The following is a 22,745-nucleotide window of genomic DNA, read 5'->3' as shown; positions in this document are numbered from 1 at the left end:
ATCCCTCTACTTTCTGTTTCTATGAATCAGATGATGCTGTAAGTGGAATCGTACAGTGTTTATCTTTTTGTGTCTGGTTTCTTTCACTTAGCATTATGTCCTCAAGGTACCTTGGTGTAGCATGTTCCAGAATGTCCGTCCTTTTTAAAGCTGAATAATATTCCACTGTGTGTGTACAGTATATTTTCTTTACCCACTCCAATTCTATTTTTAAGTCTAAACTTGTAAATTTTCCACGATCCTCATCTACTGGCCAGCTTGGGAGTGGGCAGCTTGGCCAAGGGGTGGGCAGCAGGTTAGGGGTGAACGCTGAGCGGCATTTCTGGTTCCAGTATTTTCTAGTGGGCTTTTCCAAAAAGTCCGTGTTTTATCAGAAGTAAGTGTCACTTGATCCCAAGGCGTAACAAAGCAGTACCCAACTATGGGGTTCTCCTCCACTCAGTGGTATTTCTGTTCTTGAGACAAAGATAATTGTAGGAAATGCTGCCAAAGGTAGACACTGTCCTGTTTCCTGTTTCCCTCTCTCCCCTCCCTGTCTATTGTCATGGTCCCTTTGGCATTCTGAGAGGATACATCTCTGTGTGGCTGTATCTTGGCTTTTGAGCTGTTCCCAGTTTTGTTGGTAAAGGCTCACAAGTGCATTTCTTATTGCAGTCTGTGAAGAAAATTGAAGGATACTTGCCGCTGTCCAATTGTTATAATTATAGTGAATGGCAGTTGGAAGCAGAAAAGGACAATTAGGGAGAAAATTCCTTCCTTGTCTGCTGGAGAAGACCTCGAAAACGGCAGATTTAGCCGCTGACACTTCGCACTTTGTCAGAGAAATCTTTTACGAGCCCCTCTCCTGATCTACCCAGGATCAGGATCGGGTGTCTCTGTGCCCACGTCCAGATTTCCTGTGTCCAGAGCTCTGTAGCTCACGAACCGCAGGCTGCGTGCTCCTCGGGCCCCGTTGAGGCCCCCAGTGCTGCTCCTCAGGTGAAAGAGAACATCGTGGTGATGTTCCGGATGCCAGTATGTCGGAGCCCACAAGATGATAAATACTGTAATTGTGGGGCTCATCTTCATGAGCCACACTGCCAGCATTGAAACTGTCTCTGTTTTGTTTGCCATGCTTTTGAGTTCATGGGGGTTTTTAAATGAACTCTCCCAAGAACATTGTGAACCAGTTAAGCCTTAGCTTTAGCTCCATTTTACACGGGAGGAAAGAGGCTCAGTTCAATTACGTGACTTGCCCAAGAGCACGTAAGAAGTAAGAAAGGGCCTCGTGGGAGGCTCCTGTCATGACGCAGAAGCTCATCTTTGCTCTCCCCCCCCGCCTCCCCCCGCCCCAGTTTTAGGGAAGCATTGCCAAGCTCTCCTCTTCTCCGTCTTCCCCCAAATGTTACTGTGTACCATGCATATTTATTTGGTGTTTTGCTAGCTTTGTTATGTGAGGAGATTTATCTTTTTCTCTTTTGTCCAAAATACAGAATTTGGAGAAAAGTGGTGTCTCAAGGAAAAATGACATAGGTAAGTAATGATTTTTTTTTTAAACTTATGAGTATGTACCCAGGTATATTTCTTGTAAATTATATTTCAGTGAAATGAATTCTCTTTCTGATTTTATTTAGAAGGTCAGTATTGCTGTGCAAATGTTCTGTCTTGGGCCTGGCCCCACATCTACCCTCATGAAGACCCAGGGAGAACACTTTTCAGATCGACATAGTGGCATGTGATTTGTACTGGAAACAACAGCCAGTAGGTTAGATTGAATTCCCTTGACCCTCATTTATTGAGTTTCCAATAAGGGTGGGGGACTGGGCCAGTTGACCACTGTGGGGGTGACGGGGACAAGTAAGACACAGTCTCTGTCATTCTAGGCCCACACTTAGTGGGAGAAAAGGACTAACCTCTGCCTGGGGCCAGATTCCCCACTTGTGGACTTGCAGACACCACTTTCCGTAGGGGTTAGCTTACCAACCACATCTGTCAAACTATCCCGAGAACCCTGGTACAGAAGCAGCTACTTGCGTCATTGTAGACACCCTGTACCCCCATCACAGCCCCTGTGCACCCTTATTTGTCCTCCCTTTCAGTATATTGTAAGCATCTTCAAAAATGTGACCATGAAGTCACAGTTGTTGTTGTTGTTTTCTGGTATTGTGAGAAATATGCCCCAGTGTTTTGACGAGATGATAAGGCTGACATCTGCATGTTGGGTCTTTTCCCAAAGGCTGTGAACTTTGTCGATGTCGGTGGTCCCAGGGTAGGCCGTGGGGACCTGCAAGGTGGGCCCTGGACGGGAGAGAAAGGGCACATTTTCGTTTCTAGACTTCCTTTCACAGGCCTGGGTTCTGTGGAGTCTAGAAGGCAGGAGAGGGCCCCTGGGTGGTACAGGGAGGATGGCCTGTGCTGGGCCCCGGGCATGCATGTCTTCAGCTCCGAAGGAGCCGCGTTGGTTCATTGCTTTTTCTTCTTTATGTTATGATACCCTGGATGGCTCAGCCACTCCTCCCCATGTGGAGATGTTCTCTCTGCTGCCAACACTTGTGGGTTTGGGCATGTGTTTGTGTGTTTATTTTATGAGATTTGATGGGGCTCTTGTAGAAAATGATTATTTTTTATTTTTATTTTTAGAGTTGGGGGGCAGAGGGGAAGGGAGAGAGAGAATCTTAAGCAGGCTCCACGTCCAGCATGGACCCTGACGTGGGGCTCCATCTCACCACCCAGAGATCATGACCTGAGCCAAAATCAAGAGTTGGGTGCTTGACCGACTGAGTCACCCAGGCGCCCTGAAAGTCTGAAAATGGTTATTAAATGAATTAATGTCACTAGTCTGGGACATGGGCTTGAAAGTACCAAGGGGAAGTTACCTGGATAAGTAAATTGACATTCTTGCAATTACAAATGGCAAATCTAGTGATATGTGATTTGGTATCAGCATATCCAAGAAAGACCCAGGAGCCTTATTTGCCACAGTGTTAACCTGGGTCTGCAGGCCCAGGGGGTTTGGGGGTGTGTGTTACAAAAGTAGCCTCCCAGAAGAATCAGAGTCTCGCCACACTCAGGGTGGGGTAGAATTTTTTGTTTTGGCTCACTGCCTTGTCAGTAGATTTCATGGGTGACAATTATTCTCACCAAGTAGAACACAATTGGAGTGGCTCTTCATGTATTGTGTGTGTGCATATTTATTCCTCAGCCTTAAGTCCTAAGGCTGCTTGCTATTCGGCTTTTATCAGAAGAACACTGATTCCTCCTCAGAGAGACAGCAGCAGGATGGAATCCATGTTTCTAGATTACCTTGGACCCGGAAGGATTAGCGCTTAGTAGAGCGTTTGGCACACGATAGGTGCTCAGCAACTGAGAAGAGGAAAACCTTTGATTTCTTTTTCCTTCAAGGAATTATTATTTCTCCTTTAGGGATCTTTTCTAATGGCCTCCTTGGTTCCATCACCTTTTCTTAATGCTCTGCAACTTACCATTGGCCTCAGACCCACACGGGTTCTTTCCTAGTCTTAACTGATTTCTTTATCTTCCTCTTCTGGCCCATCACGCCGCTCATTGTTGTCAGGCACTCAGTGTACGGCCCATTTATTGTACATTCCTGGAGGAGAAACAACGACCATCTGTCTTGAGTTGTGATAGTGTTTGCCGTTGACAAATTGCAGTGAGTTCAGGGGAGTGTGACTGAAGTGATAAGGAGATAGGGGGATCGTCTTATTTAGCTCCATTGACTGGGCAGCAGGAGCTTAAGAGTCAGAGGGTGGGACAGCATAGGCAGAGAAGACCACCACCAAGGTGAGCCCTGGCGTCTAGACTCAGCCAGAATGTGATCCAGTTAGGGAGGGCTTAGGATGTCTCTCAGAAAAATACTTCTCGGAGCTGATATAAAGAACATCAGTAATTTAAGTATATAAGCAGCTTTCAGCACCTAACTGTGCTAACCTGGTTTATTTATTTATTATTATTTTTTTCTGGAATGCAGGTGGGGCTGAATGGCTTGTAAATGGATGTCATTCCTTATTAACAGGGTTTTCGGAACTGGGTTAGGTGCACCCTTACTCTTTTGCCTCATCACCAGTAACTGCCCCATATGCGTCCTGTTTCTCAGCCATGCCTAACTGTTACTGTTTTCAGAGCCCTAATTCCACTTGCTCCCCCACACCTTCACTGTTCCCTCTGTTGCGAAGCTCCTCCCACCTCTTCTGTGGGCATCCCCAGGACACAGGGTCCTCATCGCTTCTTCTGGGAAGGCCCCACTCTCTGGGGTCCCGGATGGCTCTGTGGCCCTTCCCTCGTTTGAAAGCTATTAATCTAAAGATCCACCCTCTTAGTGTGCACTTAAATCCTTCATGATCTGATCTGGCTGAGCCAGCCTCCCCCTCTAACTTTATCACTGACCATTCCCTTCACCTTTTTCTCAGAAATGCCTGACAGACTCCCCGGTCATCGATTCCTGATGCCACAGAGAGAAGGCAGGCTGTGGGCTCTGTGATCACCCCACTTCCTTCTCTGCCCCTGATCTGCTACCCTCTGTGCCTGAGTCTGCAGAAAATTGCTGCATTTTAAAGGAAGCACAGGAAATGCCCCTTTCCAGAAGCTCTCTTGCACTTGCCACCCCCCTTCCTCCCATAGGTCCCCACTTGGCTCTGTATTATAATGGCTGCCTTCTGACCTCTGCTCAGGCTCGCTCTTGCTGGGGCTGTGCTTGCTTCTCTCAACAGGCCAGAACCATGCACTCAGTACAGACTTAGACATGTTTGCTGGATGAATGCACATAGCACGTGTGATCAAGGCATGAGAAGAAGGAAGGTGATGATTTCTTAGTAGCAGGAAAAACAAATACAACCCATAGCACGTGACTCAGGTACAAGCAAAGGAGAAGAATTCCCTTTTTTTCTTCTTGCAAAGCCTCTTCCCCATGTGGAAGAACTGTTGTCTTTGTGGGACGGTAGGAATTTTGCTGATCTGGTAGAAGAAAAGGCAGGAGTTGATTACTGCAGGATTAACCTTTTGACAGATGGATTTGCTCTTTTAAAAACTCCAGTATGAATTATTTTGAATATATAGGAAGCCGCAAAGAGTAATATAATGAACATCCATGTATCTACCATCTAGTTTAAGAAATAAAACCTTCCTAATACGGTGGGAGCCTTTTAACCATGATCTTGATTTGTTGTTTATATCATTCGCATGTAATCTTTTATATTTTCTGATCGTATATGATATGTATATATATGCATATGTATGGTATATATCCATCTTATATATATTTGTGCTTATCTTTTCACAAACGATTGATTGATTTTTATTTTTATTTTTTTTGAAGATTTTATTTATTTATTTGACAGAGACACAGCGAGAGAGGGAACACAAGCAGGGGGAGTGGGAGAGGGAGAAGCAGGCTTCCCGCGGAGCAGGGAGCCCAATGTAGGGCTTGATCCCAGGACCCTGGGATCATGACCTGAGCCAAAGGCAGACGCTTAACAACTGAGCCACCCAGGTGCCCCCAAACCATTGATTTATATGGTTATTCCTTTGTAGCTTGCTTTTGTTTTTCAGTCTGTAGGATTCATCTATAATATCCATCTGGATTGATGCATCGAGTGCTAGTTAATTTTCGTTGCTGCATGGTATTCCAATTTGTATGTCTTACTAGTGGGTATTTGAGTTGCTTCAAATTTTTTCCTTTTACACAATCCTGCTGTGAGCACTCTTGTTATATATCCTTGTTTATACATATGCAAATTTCTCAAGGATGATTAGTAGGAGTGGAGTTTCTGGGTCATCGGGAATGTGCATCTTCAGCTTTATTAAATTTTGTAAAAATTATTCTCTGAAGTTTATTTCATTTTTAACAAAAGTAAGTCTTTATAACTCCTCTTTTGATATGTCACTTACATTAATGTTTCAGATATACTAGATCAAATATTACATTTCAGTAGAAACATAAGATACTCGTTTAAGTCTTATCTGTGTGTCCTATTTATAGAGCCAAGAAGCTGATTTGAAATAGAGATAGGTATGTAGAATGTTCATATTTATATAAACTCCTATAAGAAAAGAATTAGGTCATATTCAGTAGGTTGTTGAGCATTTCCTTTTAAATTTTTTATTGAGTTTTAACCAAAGAGCATTTTGGATTATTTTTAGGATCTAGATAGCTCACTGTGGAGCTATTTATTGTATGAATATTTGAGTGATTGAATAAATGAATGGAACTATAGAACTGAACATAAGAACAATAAAATATATGGGATAAAATTAAAACCAGATTATGTCTCTAAGTCGAGGTGTTAAAAGGAAAGGCACGGGGCGGGGTAGGTCCCTACATTCGTTGCTGTAAGCCGGGCTGGAGGCTACAGTTTATGTGAAGTCTGCCTTCTGCCAACGCCCCTGTCTGGAGGCAGGGTGCTGATCCAATGGCTGTTTCTGTCTGTTGCTTTATTGCAAACTCAGAACCTAACATGCTTCTCCATTGTGGAGACTGAGCAACCATCTTGGCTGGCAAGACCTCCGATAGTCTTCCCCGGTCAGGGGCCTAACATTCGAGAGGGTTTACTCTGTGCTCGTCATTGCAAGCAAGGTGGCCACCCTGAGGCGAGTCTCTAGGGGGCTGGCAAATGCTTCCAGTGTTGTTGTAGATGGGCTTTTATGCCACACTTCTTGCTGAAGCCCTGCTACTGTGGAATTGTGGCCATTTTCCTGGAGATATCACTTAATTCTGGCTAGGTGCCCTGTGAGGTAGAGTAGAGATTATGGAGTTATTTATTTGCAAGCTCTCATGAACTGATGGGACAGAAACAGTCACTGTTGAGTGTCACCTTAAGGAGCCATCCAGAACATTCTTGAGGTAGTGTTATTAGTTTGCTAGGGCTGCTGAAACGAAGTACCACAGATTGTGTGGCTTAAACAACGGAAATGTAGCTCACAGTTCTGAAGGATAGAAGTCTGAGCTCAAGGTGTGAGCAGGGTTGGTTTCTTCGGAGGCCTTTCTCCGTGACTTGTAGATCCGGTGGTTTCACATCATCTTCCCTCTGTGTGTCTGTGTCCAGATTTCCCCTTTGTGTAAGGACACCAAATATACTGGATTAGGACCCCCACCAACAACCTCACTGTAACTTGAGTGCCTCTCTGTAGAGACCCAGTCCAAGTAAGGTCACATTCTGTGGTCCTGGGGTTAGGACTTGAACTGATGACATTTGGGGGACACCCTTCAGCCCATAACAGGTAATGGTGCAATGTAGGATTATGTGTGGCTTGTGAGAAGGCTAGTGGCAAACAAGATTTTCAGCTACTGGGGAGGCCAGTGTTGTAGACATTTTCATACTTTCTCACATTTACCGTCATTGTTTCGACAGATGCAGGAGCGGATTCATAGTTTGTTGCCACAAATTTGATCTAGTACAGTGAGCTTATTTACTTGCTAACTTCTAGGAAGGATGTTTCAGAGATCAGTTTAAAAAGAGATTTTTGTTGCTATGATTACATTTAAATTGATTTTTTTCCCTAAGAGTTTATGGCCTGAAAGCTTGCCTTGCAGCTTTTTTTTTTTTTTAAACTTGTTTTTAAGTGTATTTCAATTGTTGAAAAATAAATACCTGAAAACCTTTTTATTTCCTTTGGTTCTAGATTTAAAAGGAATTGTATTTGTCATCCAGAGTCAAAGTAATTCTTTTCATGCAAAGAGAGCAGAACAGTTAAAAAAAAGCATCTTAAAGCAAGCAGCAAATCTTACACAGGTATGTAGTCATGGCTGGGATGTCTGCTAGTTACTTATTTGTTGTTACTTTCATGTTTTCCAAAGTACTCCGTCTGTAGAGAATCCGTTTTATTTAGATAAGAGTAATTCTTCTGACTTGTTTTCCTTATTTAATATTGACTTGTTTAAAATGCTGTTGTTAATTCCTGATGCTCAATGCATCATCTTCTAAATTCTTCTTATTTTTTTTAAATTTAAGAGACTTGCATAATTGTGTAGGACTATTGTGGTTTTGTCATAAAGTATGATAAGAAGAAGTGGAAGGAATAATATTTTAAAAGCAGGGCTTAAAATAGCAGGGATAATTAATATTCAAAATTTTAATACCAGGTTCTAAGGCAATTTTCATGTTGAAGTAACATTTTCATTAACCTTAGTGTTTCCTCCATGAGTCTCTTAATCTGTTTTTTAATTGGATATCATTAATTGGACTTTTGGGTTGATTTGTAATGTAATATCCAAGAAGGATTATGGAGAGAAAGATCGACACATGCAGGTACATATTTTAATAATGTTTAAAATAGGCATGAACTGAATCTAAAGCTGCTATGAATAATGCTGGAGGTTTGAGTAAAGGAAGATCTACCTTGTCTTGCCATAGAGGTGCTTTCTTTAGCCGAGCAAAAAAAATTCCCCCAAGCCTGCTTGCTACACTGCATTGCTATGGCCTTCAAGACAGATGTGCTTGTCTATAGATGAAGGCCATTCCTCAGCTCTGTCGGCAAGAACTCTTTGACAGGACATGTGTATCTCTGATGCATTGCTTTCTTTCTGTTGGTGAGTGCTGGGAAATAAAGGATTGGAAATATCAATGGACAAATTAACCTTAATGGTATTCAAGGCTGAGACACTGCTGAACATAAGGTTTAGTTGTGCTTAACCTTTAAATGTTTTACCTATAAAATTCATCCAACCTCCCAGCATCCTCACAAGGACAGGTCTTTGCCTCCCCTCCTTGGAGGATCATACTTTCTCAAGGGAAAGGAAAGACTGGCATGCTAGAAGACAGATTGTTTTTTGGTAATTGGAGATAGGAGCAGGTGATGAGTTTAAAATACTTCGTTTGGAAACCCAACTTTGGAGATTTCTACTAAACCTTGTCTAATTTCATCAGAGAGGCAGACATGCAGCAGCCTTGACTGGATGGCCTTCTTCCATTTGCTCTGGTAAAGGCACTAGTGGAGAGGCCAAATGAAGGCCGAGGTGGGGAGGATGGGGAATTGGTAGCCTGAATAATCCCTCAGTTGGGTCCAGACAGGCATTAATGGAATTCAGCTCAATTGGGCCTTGGCAATTACCCCAAATGCATAATCAGTGATGACACCAGGACAGACTTATATATCCCTTACTCATATGAATTAAGAGCATGTGTATCTTTATGTAACCATATGTGTCCTTGTTCTCCAAAATACCTTCCATCTTACAGAGGCAGAGTCGTGTGTTTTAGATTATATATCTTTCCCATTTAATCCAGGTTGATCTGCTTTTTCTTCCTCCATAGCACCTTAAACATAATGGGTATTCAACATATGGCAGTTGAATTGAATCCAGAGGAAATTGAACAAATTAAAATGAAAATTTAAGTAAATTATTTTCTCTATTTAAAAACTTTTTTTGTTAATTCTTAAGTTGATAGTGGTGAATCCCTCTCATATTAACTAGAATAGCTATTTTACTTCTCCCAGTGAAACAACAGAATGTAGAGAAAAGAGTAGAGTGAAAAATTGAGTATGAGTTGGTGCTAGGAAAATATGATCTCATGAGTAAGTGAATCTTTGAGAGACAATATGGAAAAGAAGAAGAAAATTCACTTGACTACTTTAACACAGACAACATAGCAATGACTTAAGGAAGGTAGAGATTTACTTCCCCTCACAAATAGTCCATTGGTGGGTGGGCCAGGGATTGACAGCTCTGCACCAGGATCCTTCTGTTTTGTTACTTTCCCATGGGCTAAAGTGTCTTGTCCTCATCGGCATGGTTGGAACTGGTAAACTACCGTGACATTGGCATTCTGGTGTATGTAGGACAACCAGTTTCCTTTTAAGGATATGAACTTGAAGTGGTAATACGTCATTTCCATCATTTCCCCCTACATCCCATTGTCATGTGGGCACACCTAGGCTGGGAAAGGTAATATCTAGTTGGGTGGCCTTTGGATCCAGCCAAAATGCAAGGAGTTCTAATTACTGAAAGCAAGAAGGTGGTTCTAATCACTAAAAGGAAGAAGAGACAAATTGATATCACTGCTAAAGTCAGGATTTTGTTTACATATCAAGGACTCACCTAGTCAATAGAATTTATCTATGAACCTCTCATTCATTCATTCATTCATTCAGTACTTACAGAGCAAAGCACTGGGCATGTAGGCACCAGCAAAGCATAGTCCTTGTGCTTGAAGAGCCCACAGTCCAGGAGAGGAGACAGGCCCATACACGGGCAATTTTAAAGCAAGGTGGAAGTGCAGAAAGACAAGTACTGCATGATTCCACATACTTGAGGTATCTAAAACCATCAAATTCATAAAATCAAAGACCAGGGCGGTGGTAACCAGGGGAGGACCAGGGGAGGGGGATGTGAGGAGTTAGCAACAGGCGTAAAGTTTCAATTACGTAAGATGACTAAGCTCTGGGATCTGCACTCCAGCATTGTACTCTGTTGTACACTAGAAAGTCGTTGTGAGGACACAGTTCATGTTAAGTGTTCTTACCACAATACAATAAAAATAAGTAAAAAATCAGGTACTAGTGAGGTTAAAGAGGGGGAGGGAGCAGGGAGGGTTTCTCTGTAGACAGGTGAAGGCGGCCAGGTGAGAAACAGGAGCATGTTGCGGAGGAGGTGGGCAGTGTGCGTGCCACAACCTGGAAGGTTAGGTAGGGACCCGACCGCAGAGGAGCTGTATGTCCTCTTAAGGGCCCAGGCCTTTCTCAGGGCCTCTCAGGGGGGCACTCCGGGCATTTGAGAACTATTTCTTTGAGATCCAGGACATTTAGCATCTCTGGCCCCAGCAGGAACCAACAGTCCGTTACTACAGGTACCACCAGTTGAAAGCGGCTGCTAGGGAGAGCCATGAGGGCCTCCGCATGTCAGCTCTGTATTTTAAAACCATCACTCCGGTGGCTGTGAGGAGGACAGCTGAACAGACCGGAGACTGGGGCAAGGAGCCTAATCCACGGTTCTTGGGAGCTGTCCAGGGTGATGCTGCTCAAAGTGGGGGTGCAGAGCTCTGCTGGTGCTTCGTCAAAGGCAGTGTGAGAGGCACTGGGCCAGGGGTGAGGGGTGGAGCTGGCTGGGGTGTTGGTGGTGGGGGGGGTGTGAGGCCAGAACCGGGGCAGTTGGGGTGAAGGGCTGAGAAGTCAGGACCGGTGCCCAGCTAGGGCTGAGGTGGGGTGGGGCGGGGCTGCCATCTGAGGCACAGGATGGGACTTGCAGGTTTGCAGGGTGCAAGATGACTTCAGGTTTCTATCCATGAAGTCTGAGGTGGAGGTGTCAGGTGCTGGAGGCTGGATATTTGTTTGCTTGAAACTCAGAACAGTTTGACCAGAAGGTGGTGGCTTTGGAATCAGGAACATACATAGGTAGTGGCTGAGAGCTTGAAAGTACTTCTTCCAGGGGAGCAGCGGGATCCTGGGGAAAACCAGGGTTTGGGGACTGGGCAGAGCAGAAGCCCTCTGGGGACGTAGGAGGAGTGTGTGAGACACAGAGAAGGTGCATTGTCTGATGTCAGGGAACCTGAAGGAATAGGCTTTCAAACAGTGATCAGTACTGTCCTGTTCCCTAGACCGGACTTGTAAGACAGGGTCTCAGAAATGTCCATTTCACTGGGCTGTCTTATGGGGATTCCTGCCTGTGTACTTACCTCAGGAGGCGTCCTACTCAGAGCGCTTTGCTGTTGCTGGTGCTCTTGTTATTGTTATTTCTATTCTTAATTGTGGTTTAAAAAAAAAAAAAAAGCATGTAAAATTTGCCCTCAACCCTTTTTAAGTATAAGTACTGTAAAGCACATTCACATTGTGTAACCAATTTCCGGAACTTTTTGTCTTCCCAACTGAAACTGGATCCATACCCATTACACAACAACTCTACATTTCCCTTTTCCTCAGCCCTTGGTAACCACCCTTCTACTTTGTCTCTATGAATCTGACTACTCTATGTACCCCATGTAAGTGGCATCATATAGTATTTGTCTTTTTTTTTGAACTGGCTTATTTTACTTAGCGTAACGTCCTCAAGGTTCATCCGTGTTGTAGCATGTGACAGGGTTTCCTTCCTTTTTATGGCTGAATGTTTATTATTGTTACTTTGACAGCCTTGGTCCGCCATGATGGACGGCAGGATGGCCGCCACTTTCATGGATGCTCCTTTGGTGTTCCACGTGGGCTCCCCTGCAGTGCCCTTTCTCCTCCAGGGCATGTGTCCTGCCTTCAGAATCCAAAGGGAGGCAAGACCTGCTCTGTACTTATCTTTGTATCCCCCGAGGCACCTCGTGCAATGCTGCCCCCGGACAATATTAGAAACTGCATTTTTCACTGATAGATTTTTCTCAGCTTTTAAAGCTTAGAAAGAAGTTCCATTTCACTCAAGTATTTACCCTTTCTAGCACTTAATTTTATGCTTCTATTTTCAGTTTGCTTATACTTAATTTTTATTGTCCTTTCTGTTTACAGCTTGCACGTTAGACGTGTTTAGGAGCTGTCTTAGATTGCCACTAGGTGGCAATATTGGTTTTACGTTTAAAGACAAGTAATTAAGCAACATCGTTAAGCAAACCCTTCTTTTCCAGCATTTAATTTCTGTGATAATAAATGGAGTCTAGACTAAAGCAATAAGGAAACTTCCCTTTAATTATAAGATAGTCTATTTTTCTTATTCTGAAGTTCTTTCCTAGGATGGAAGCCAACTGTGAATACTGAGGAAGTTATGACAAAACTTTAACACTTGGATTTAATTTGCACACAAGATCCACCGTTTTGGTAGTTGAAATGGTCAGAAAGATTTTAGAGTCTGCAACTATACTTGATACTGGTTCATTTTTTTCTCTTTATAGAGTCTTTTTTTTTGGTATACATGTGATTAAAAGTCAAATTTTAAAGATCCAAAGATAGTTGACAGCTAATACAGGGTTTGCAGACAATCCTTGGGGCAGTATTGGGATACCCTGACCTAGAACTACGTGAAAATAGAGGAGTAATGTTAACTTCAGAGAATTAAATGCTGAGATGCACAAAACATGGGGGTGGGCCAAAGTCCCTTTGAGAGGCAGGTATGGCTCCCTACTTAAAATTTAACTAGAACTTGTTTTAAGGAATTGACATATCCTTGAGAAAGAATTGACAGCTCAATTATCAGCCATGGAAGTGGAGAAAGGGAGAATCTAAGGCAGAAGTTATCAGGGCATCCCCAGCACTGTGATGGGGAGGGTGCTTGCTTCTTCGAGGAGGGGTCAGTCCCATGGTTTGGCAGGTGTGTGCTGTACCTCTAATTGAACAGGATGTCTGGGGCCCTCATGTCACTTGGGAACTGAACCATGAAGTGTTCAGGTTGCAATTTGGGTTTTCCCTGTAGATTTGCCCACCATGAGCATTCACAAAAGTTGCTTGCCAAGGGATGAATCAACAGTAAGTTTTATCATTTGAGTATTTATCTGATAGCCCAAAATATCTATTCCTCCCACACTACCAGATGTCTAGAACTGCTGTTTATTTATTCATTACCCTTGTCAGGTTGCACTTGACTACAAAATCTGCCAAAAATTAAGGTGCAAAAATTTAATGGTTTCTGTGATTATGCATCTGCTTCTAGCTGTTCTCTTTGCTTTGGCAAGTCATTACCTGTGCCGGTTTTGCCGCAAAGTGCTAAAAAGCGGTCTTACTAAGAACACAAACATTTTTCGACCTTCTAAATGCGAATATAAAAACAGGAGCCTAAACTAACTTTCTGTCTGAAACTTAGTACTGTACCAGGAGTTGTGGCTGGAGTGGTGAAACTCTTTCCCTTGTTTCTAAAATAATTTGGGTCATTGTGAGTTGTCTTGTCCATCTCCAGATTTGAAGCTTATAAGGCACCTTATAACAGCTCTGTAGTTTGTAGTTATATGTTTCTTCTAATCAGTCAGCCAGCAGACTTTACCAAGTGCTCTTCTATGTGCAGAGTACCATTCTTGAATCCTGGGGAGTGAAGGGATAGAAAGATCCTCTAGCTCTTTGAATTACTGATGAGGTAGATGGTAACTGCTTCATGATAGAAATGACTGTATCATTAGGTAGGTATTAGATGTCTGAGATAAGCATCTTAAAATATTTATCTAACAAATATTAATTGGACATCTGCGGTTATATGAGGTACTTATGAATGTAAAAGGACATCTCTAGGCAATACCCAGGGCCCTTTAGAACGACGGTGCACATCTGAAACCATGGAAGAAGTAGAGCAATATGTAAAAAGCACACGTTAATAGAGTGCCCACTGCACATGCGAAGCCTGAGAGGGTAAGGAAGACGGGAAAAATGAGCTGGAGGGCTGTCAGTCGAGAACATGGAAACCGGAACTAGAAGACAAAGACAAGTAGTCAGGAAGGGACGCCAGGTGGCAACTGGGATTTTGGGAGCAGTTTGGGCGACGAGTAAGGATGTGTTCGCAGTGGGCTATGTACTGGTCTTTTTAGGTTGGAACGGATGGAAAGTAAAATCAGTGAGGTCAGTGAGATGGGGGATGTGATTGATGAGTACGGGGTTTCTAAATGCAGATCTGTGGATATGAGAATACAGATTTTGAAGAAGTGCTATTTTTCTCCCTCAGTTTTTTTTTTTTTTTTTCCCCCTGCATTACAGATGGAGGGGTAATGCGAAGTTACAAAGATTGGCTATTTAAAGAGGTGCACAAACAAAAGGCCGCGTGGAGGTGAGGCTGACAGAAACCCGGAAGGAGAGTTTGGGCAACAATCTCTTAATTAATCAGACACTTGAGTGTGTGTTTTTTCGAATGCCTATGTGCATAGCATCGGTATGTCAGTTATGATTTGACTTCTGTTTTTTGAACCTAAGAAAATTCCTTCTTGAATGGATGTTTGTGTGGAAATACTTGTGTATGTTTTTTTTTGTTATCTGGAGTGGGAGCAAACTGCTCGGCCTCTGGTGAAGACACTATCAGAGTGTCTTGTCCTTATGTTGTTGGTGGAGAGGCCATCCTCTGAGTGTCGTCTTCTCCCGGATGGGACCTGGATCCAGTAACCAAGGGGAACCGAGGCTGCGATCATTTTTACCGTAGCTTCAGAAGTATGCGGTATTAACACGTGCCTAAAGTTACAGAAACCAGTATTCTCCAAAGGAATTTCAAAATAAGATTAAGCTGGAAACAATAAAGGAAAGATTATAAAAGCATCATGGTGGGTTTTTTTAGTAGGTTCTAGTAAAACAAAAATTCTGGCACCATTTTGAAGTGTGAGCTTCAACCAGAGTGCAGGGCAAGGGTCATGCTTGGTTGGGGAACAACTTTGAGTGAGGAAGTCAGCCCCTGTAGGAGTGAGTGTGTGTGTGTGGGGGGGGGGGGGCCTGACTTCACAGTGGAGGCAGGACCTGAGACAAATACGGGCAGAAACAGACAAATTATGGTTCTGTTTTTAAGGCAACCTGCAAATACAGAAAAGCAAGTTCAGATGTGGGATATTCTTATAAGAGTTTTTGGGGGGACGGGAGGGAGGGGATGTTGCAGCTGTATACATTACATTTGGCAGATGTTGGATTACATTTTCTGCTTTGGGCCAAATGGAGCCGAACTACCTGCTTAGACACTTCCCCACTCTCCCCATCCCCAACTAAATAGCTTTTGAAAAGAACAGACACTTCCAATTTTATTGTCTTCTTTTGTGGTATGAACTTTATTTAAAACCTGGAAGAATTTCAACCTTAACAAATAAATGATATTTTTTCCCTGTTCACAGAAAGTTTTGTAAATCGCTATTTGCTGGAGGAGAGTTAGTCTACAGACTTTGGTTCATTAGTTTAAAAAAAAACCTTATTTCCATAAGATAAGCCAGAGCAAAACCTTTCATAGATCAGTGTGAAGAAGCTTTAGAAAAAAGATGGTTCTGTGTTTCCTGTTTTTAGAAATTTTTTTTTTATTGTCAAGGAGACAGCATGAGGCACTTCACTGAAAGGTTAGCTTTGACAGTGTGTTGCTGACTATCACTAAATTTCTCTTTTTAGGTGAGAGCAGTTGGATGCTTACTTACTTCCTGAAGATTCATTTTTTGTAGTAACTGATAGGTGTTAAGACATCACATTAATTGTTTATTAAATCGGAGACTTGATTACATTGCTGTTGAGTAAGAATTTATTCATCCATCCATTCATTTAATAAATCCTTATTGAATATTTACTTTAAGCAAGGACCTGGGCAAGATTGGCCCAGGAGAAAACAGGACATTGAGACCCACATTGCATCCGAGGTGGTTGCTCAGCAATAACGAGTTCATCCCACTGTGGAGAAGGCCATGTTGTGAGCATTTGTCTCTTTTTGGCTGCCTAGCATTTGAACCCCTTCCCTGTCCTGGAGAACTCTCTCTGAGTGAGTCTGGTGGGAGCTGGGGCTTGGCCCAGTAAGAACGCCAGAGGCCAGGCGCCGGGTCTCCCCGGGTTCAGGGGGAGGCAGCCTGTGATGGAGTGTGGCCAGTCAGATGTTGCCACTCAGTGTCAATCAGGACTGAGTCTGGAGCCGGGGGCCCACAGAAGCCATTCACTTTAGAGCTCATTCTTTTGGTAGTGACATCCGTACCCAGTGGCTAGAGGTGTACTGTGGGGACCAGCACATGCAGGTGTGCAGAGGAGGCAAGTGCTCCTTGGGGACGGGGTGCTAATGGTGGGTGATGCCCAGCAGGGTGGCCTCTTGCAGGTGAGTGGCGGTGCCCACCCTCCAGCAGGCTCATTCTAGTAGGGGACACACTGCACGTTGCTGCATGAAGCCACAGTGACGTCACACTCTGAGAACACAGGCAAGGAAGCACCCAGCCCTGCCCGGGAAGGTCAGTGAAGGCTTTGTTACGGCATTTGAACTGAGCCTTGAACAAATAGTGGACTTTGCCAGACTCCTGCCTGGAGCAACTCTGGGGACTCTCCTTGATGGAGGCAGTCATCGTGGGTCTCACTGGTTATTAGGGAAAGGGTGAATACAAGGAAGGTGAGCTGCTCTGTGAGCCAGCGTGTGAGCTTATGTTGAGAGAGGTGAGTTGCAGGGACTAGTGAGACATCTGATATATGGGGCCAGGGTCTGGAGCAGAGACAGAGTTGGAAACTATGGCAGTAATCACAGCTGACTTTTTAAAGATTTTATTCAGGGAGGGCGGGGAGAGGAAGGGAAGGAGGGAGCAGGGGGTGGAGCAGAGGGAGAGGGACAAGCAGACTCCACGCTGAGCACCAAGCCTGACATAGGGCTCGATCTCAGGCCCCTGAGATCATGACCTGAGCCGAAACCAAGAGTCGGACGCTTAACTGAGCCACCCAGGTGCCCCCAGAGTGAGGATTCTGATGCAAGTATCTTGGCTCCAGAAATCGGATCCTTAAACACTGAACTGTTCTGCCTTTCATGAATGAGTGAATGATTAGTTAAAACAGATTTATATGAACTATAAAAATGTACTTAGTAATGCATTTCAAAGTAAATAGTTAATAAAAACAAATATTATAAATAATGAGGTAATAGCTTTCTCTTATTAGGAGAAGATAGTGATTAAGACAGGTATCTGGAAAAAAAATATATATATTTTAAATATAGGCTCAGGTTCCTGGAAGATAACGTTATTATAGCAACACATGTAGTCTACTGGTTCATAAATGAATACTGGATTTTTAAAGACTAGTAAATCTCTCTGATACGTGTTCCAAACAGCATATCAGACATCTTTATCATCATCCTCATAAGATATACCTCCTTCTTATGGGAGATATTATAACAATAAACAGATGTTAATTTTCATCATAATTCATGTGTTGGTCTAAAAGCTCGGTTCAATGGCTAAGACGTATATAACAGTTGGAATTTGGAAATGCAGTGAACTGGAAACCGTCTTAAAAGAGGATTCAGTCTTTCAGAGCCACTGCCTCATCCTGAACAAATGTCTTGGCTTTTGCTTTCAAATTTAGTACTTGGTCTGAATGATGAGACTGAATTAGACCATAAACTCATGTACTGCTAGGTTTATACTTTGAAGTAAGGGTATGGGCAAGTTATAAGTATTGGGAAACAGTCCGTCGAGAAGGGAAAAGGCCAGTGGCATGAAGTTGAATTAGTTGAATTCTTTCCAGGCAGAGGCAGAAAGAGTCAAGTGATCCAAAACCAAATTTGCCTAATAATTAAAGTTATTTATGATATTTAAAATATTAATCTGTTTCCATCCATGTTCAAGTGTTGTCTCTTTCATTTATACTATTAAAATTTCTAGATATAAAATTTTCATGATTTTCCTTCCATATCAAGAATGATGGGCTATCTCCATTCGCAGAGCATCGTTAGAATGCTCAGCTGTGAAATCAAACCCCTTTGCCAAGTACAGGTGATGGATTTGTGGAAGAACCAGGGAACCAGTTAGAGTGTTGACTTTGAAGGTGGTTGTTGTTCATAATTGTTAAGTGGCCTTAAGTGTGAACATAGACTTGATACAATATGAGTTCAAAGGCGGGACTGACTGCATGTCCAGTAGGCTTTCTGACCTCCAAGTGCTTGTTAGGGGACCAGTAGATGCTGACGATGGAAGTAAAGATAGGGGGTTCAGCGAGATAAACAGAGTTGACATAAAAGTTTAGATGACTGTTCAACTTTTTCATTTTCTTTCCTTTTTCTGTCACTTGCCCACAGTAGGCCCTTTGTATTTTTAGCCCGTCTATGCTTGCCTCTGTTATGGCATTATCTCATTATTGATAGAATTTTGCCTTACCTTTTAGGTTTGAAATAGTAGTATTGTTGGGTGAATAGGATTTAAATTTAATTTAAATTGACAACAGACAGAGCTATATGCATGGGTGACTTTACTATAGCTTTTATTCCAAATGGCACTGTTGATATAACATTTTCTTATTTTCTTTCCCTTTGATATTTCATTTGAAAACTCTCTCAGTCGTCCATCCAATTACATATTTAAAAACTTGCATTGCATATAAAAGTGCTGTAAGCTGGGTATGGCAGCTGTAAGGAGGTCTAAATCTTGTGGTGGTGTTATTTGTAACATACAAATAGATAGAGCATTAATTATTACAATTCCAAGTAGTAAAAACTGAGATAAGATCATTTAATAGAAAATTTTATTGTAACCTTTTAAATTACTGTATCTGAGAGGTGCTAATACGTATGAACATGTGCATGTGTATTCACATAGAATATATCTATGTATACATGTATATAAATACACATACACACACAACTATATATGTGTATATATAAAAAACAAGAATAAAAGCTCTTGGGCCTTTTTGAGGATTAGCAGATGAAAATTTATTTATAATTGAAATGACCTTGGGTTAATCAAGAGTTAAGACCAGGTTTCTGAATGTCAGGGTAGGCATATTTTTGAGATCAAGGTATTCACACACCTTTGGAGACCGTTATAAACACAGCCCATTAGTTTTTGAAATGTTTCTATTTGGAGGTAGGCAGGTACAGAAAACTTGATTGCCATTTTTGTGTTCACTGACCGAAGCAGATATGAAGCCAGGCATATGATTTAGTAAACAAAAAGGAATGGTGATAGGGATGATTATAATTCACTAGTAATGCATAGAGTTTATTTTTGACTAGAATTTGCCTTTTTACTTTTATTGTCATGACAGATTATTCATAAGCCTGTCTTTGCATCCTTGCCGGGAAGGTGCCCTCACAGCCTTCCTGTGATACCTGCTGACATCACTATATACTTCCTGTAGCCTTCCTGTGATACCTGCTGACATCACTATATACTTCCTGTAGCCTTCCTGTGATACCTGCTGACATCACTATATACTTCTGTAGCCTTCCTGTGATACCTGCTGACATCACTATATACTTCCTGTAGCCTTCCTGTGATACCTGCTGACATCACTATATACTTCCTGTAGCCTTCCTGTGATACCTGCTGACATCACTATATACTTCCTGTAGCCTTCCTGTGATACCTGCTGACATCACTATATACTTCCTGTAGCCTTCCTGTGATACCTGCTGACATCACTATATACTTCCTGTAACCAGGAAGGATAGGACTTGTATGGAAGACGAATTCTGAGGTGTATTCATTTTTCCTCAAGAAACTTTTAAAACTAAACTACCTTTTAGCTACATTAAAGGATTTTAAAAGCATAGATGTAATACTTTGGTCCTCTTGACACAAATATTTTCATTTTTCTGGTTCTTTTCCAGTCTCTGTTCATGTATGAATTTGTTTTACATATTTGGAATCATGTCTGTTTTCCCATTTAACATAAAGACAGTTCCATGGTTACAAAGTCTTCATTATTATACTTTCAATTGCTACACAATAGGTCATTCTTCTTCTTCTTCTTCTTCTTCTTTCTTCTTTCTTCTTCTTTTTTTAAGTAGTCTCCATGCCCAGCACCCAGCATGGAGCCTAACGCAGGGCTTGAATTCGCAACCCTGAGATCAAGACCTGAGCTGAGATCAAGAGTCGGATGCTCAATGGACTGAGCCACCCAGGAGCCCCTACCTATTTTCTTATAAAACCTTTTAAAGTATTTGCTATGTTCTTTTCTAACTAGTTCATATTAGCATGCCATAATTATTTGAAAGTTTTATACAACTATTAATATTATTAGTTTTTTTCACACATGATTTTTGTTTTTACATAATCCCTCATGAATATACGTGTATCTGTGTATATATATATATAAAATATATATATAGCCATTTCTTAAAAGTCAGTGGAAATTACTGCATAATTCATAATCAACAGCAGGAAAGCCCAAATTGTATTGAGTATACTGAGTAGCTGTTAATTCAGCCTTTCAGCTGTTTTTTTCTCTATGTCATGTCATATTGCTAGTCTGATTTAACCTTTGATTACTATTACGGCATTTCATATTTATACATGAAAGTTAAAATAAATATTATATAAACTAAAGAAATGAGACTTTGATAGTTCCAAAGATTTATATTGAAAACCATTCTCCTGAAATAATGAACTTATATGAACTTAAAGGCTGGTATGGAATCTACATTAGTGTAGTAATAGTACAAATATTTAGGCACTCATTCTCAATGTCTTTTGTTTGCAACAGTTACCAAGAAATCGAATAAAACACAGAATATACTAAAGTTTGTTGGGAGGGTGGTATTCAAGCATATTATAATATATCTGACTTAGGGCTTGTAATAACATGAAATATATTGAATAGTGTTTTACTTCAAAGCTAACATTCATAGCCTTAAACATATTAATCTCTTTCTTTCTCTGTGTATATGTACGCATATTTATTTAACCATAGGTGTATCTTATTTCTGAATCTTAGTTCCTCCTATGTTTATAAATTTTCAAAGTCTATTATTACTCTCATTGTCTGAGTACCTAAAGGTTATATTTCTAGTATTTAGACCCCAAACTCTTTATTACCATGGTGTTTTAGTTTTTTAAGGGCACTTAAATTTTTTTCTTTTACATGAGATAAATTGGATATTATATACACCCTCTTGTTTAGCTGACGTATTTTATTTTCCGTCTGCTACCTGTGGTATGTATAGTGAAAGCTGTTTCTATGCCTCTCTGTTATCCCTGACTGCTTCTGGGCTTTTCCCTTCTGGTCACCTTTGCAAATCTGTAAATTTCAGGTCAGCTCCTGGTATCACTGAAGACCTTTCTTGGAGTCTTCAGCACTATTCCATGCGTAGGTGATAAAGAGGTTAAGTGGATTCAGCCAACATCTCTCATTTCTAATAACTCCTGAGGAGAAGAAAAAAGAGAGTAGAAGAGTAAAATGTCAGGTTTCCAAAGATACCTGCATTTAAAAATTGAGTCTTTTTTTTTTTTAAATTGGGATGATCATATTGTATTTTTATTTATTTCTCCTCTTTGAATAATGTTTCTTTAGGAACTCCCCAGAGTCCTTCTTCTTCATCAGCTGTCTAAGCAGGAAGGTGCATGGACCATACTTCCATTGTTACCACAGTATGTTTAATTTGAAATGTGTAAATTTTGACATTTCTACCTGAACACTCCTATGCTCCCTACTTTTCTTAGTAAGAGTCAATAAGTAAAGTAAATTTGAACTCTGTTTTTTATGACTACTACATTACCCAACTTTCTTGATTCTTTTAATTATGAATGGCTTCTGTTTTTAAATATGTTGCTTTCTTAAACGCTAAAATGTTGATAGATTTGATACTTATATTTGGAAATTATCTACCTTCTGGACTGGTGTTGTTATGGAGAGAATTAACTTTAAGAACTCTAGCTGTTTTATAAACCATTAGTATCTGGCTTTCCCATAAGCTGAAACTATACATCGAAGAAAAATGTAGGGGAAAAATCTAGATTTCTTGCCATTTTATATGTCTTTCATTCATTTCTTTCTTATTAGTTTTAAACCTTATTATAAACTCATTTTATAGAAGTGATTACTATAACCTATTTCTCTTTGTCAGCTTTTCTGTAACATATAGCAGGAATTCATCATGGATTTTCTTCTGTGAAGAGGAGACAAGAATACAAATTCCAGAACTCTTAGAAACACTCAGAAGATATGACCCATCAAAGGTGAATACAATTTTAATACCGGTATTTATCTACTAGAGGATCTTAAAAGAAGATTTAATTTTGATTAAGAAGTTTTCTAAACTAATAAAAACACTTAATTTAAAATTAAAAAGAATGAAATAATAGTTGAATATCTAGAAGCAATGCTAAAATAATTCTTTTTGAGGTTTTTATAGCTTTTGGAGGGATAGAACTTATAATGAACCATTTTTAAATGACAAAATCTATTTATATGTGTGAGCAGTTTCAGAAAGTTAAAAAGCTATAACCCAG

The 22,745-nt window shown here is 41.2% G+C and overlaps 1 protein-coding gene across 1 annotated transcript in view; it reads left to right on the top strand.

The window, feature by feature from the left end:
• B3GLCT (beta 3-glucosyltransferase) overlaps positions 1-22,745 on the top strand; it is a 118,935-nt gene that overhangs the window by 21,524 nt on the left and 74,666 nt on the right. Inside the window, exons 3-6 of the mRNA XM_036070514.2 lie at positions 1,473-1,512; positions 7,615-7,724; positions 21,808-21,884; positions 22,361-22,472. Coding sequence (XP_035926407.2) covers positions 1,473-1,512; positions 7,615-7,724; positions 21,808-21,884; positions 22,361-22,472 — 339 coding nt within the window. The remainder of the gene's footprint in view (positions 1-1,472; positions 1,513-7,614; positions 7,725-21,807; positions 21,885-22,360; positions 22,473-22,745) is intronic.

Source organism: Halichoerus grypus, chromosome 4 (genome assembly GCF_964656455.1).
Source record: "Halichoerus grypus chromosome 4, mHalGry1.hap1.1, whole genome shotgun sequence".
NCBI lineage: Eukaryota > Metazoa > Chordata > Mammalia > Carnivora > Phocidae > Halichoerus > Halichoerus grypus.
This window is presented reverse-complemented; position numbering and strand designations above follow the sequence as displayed.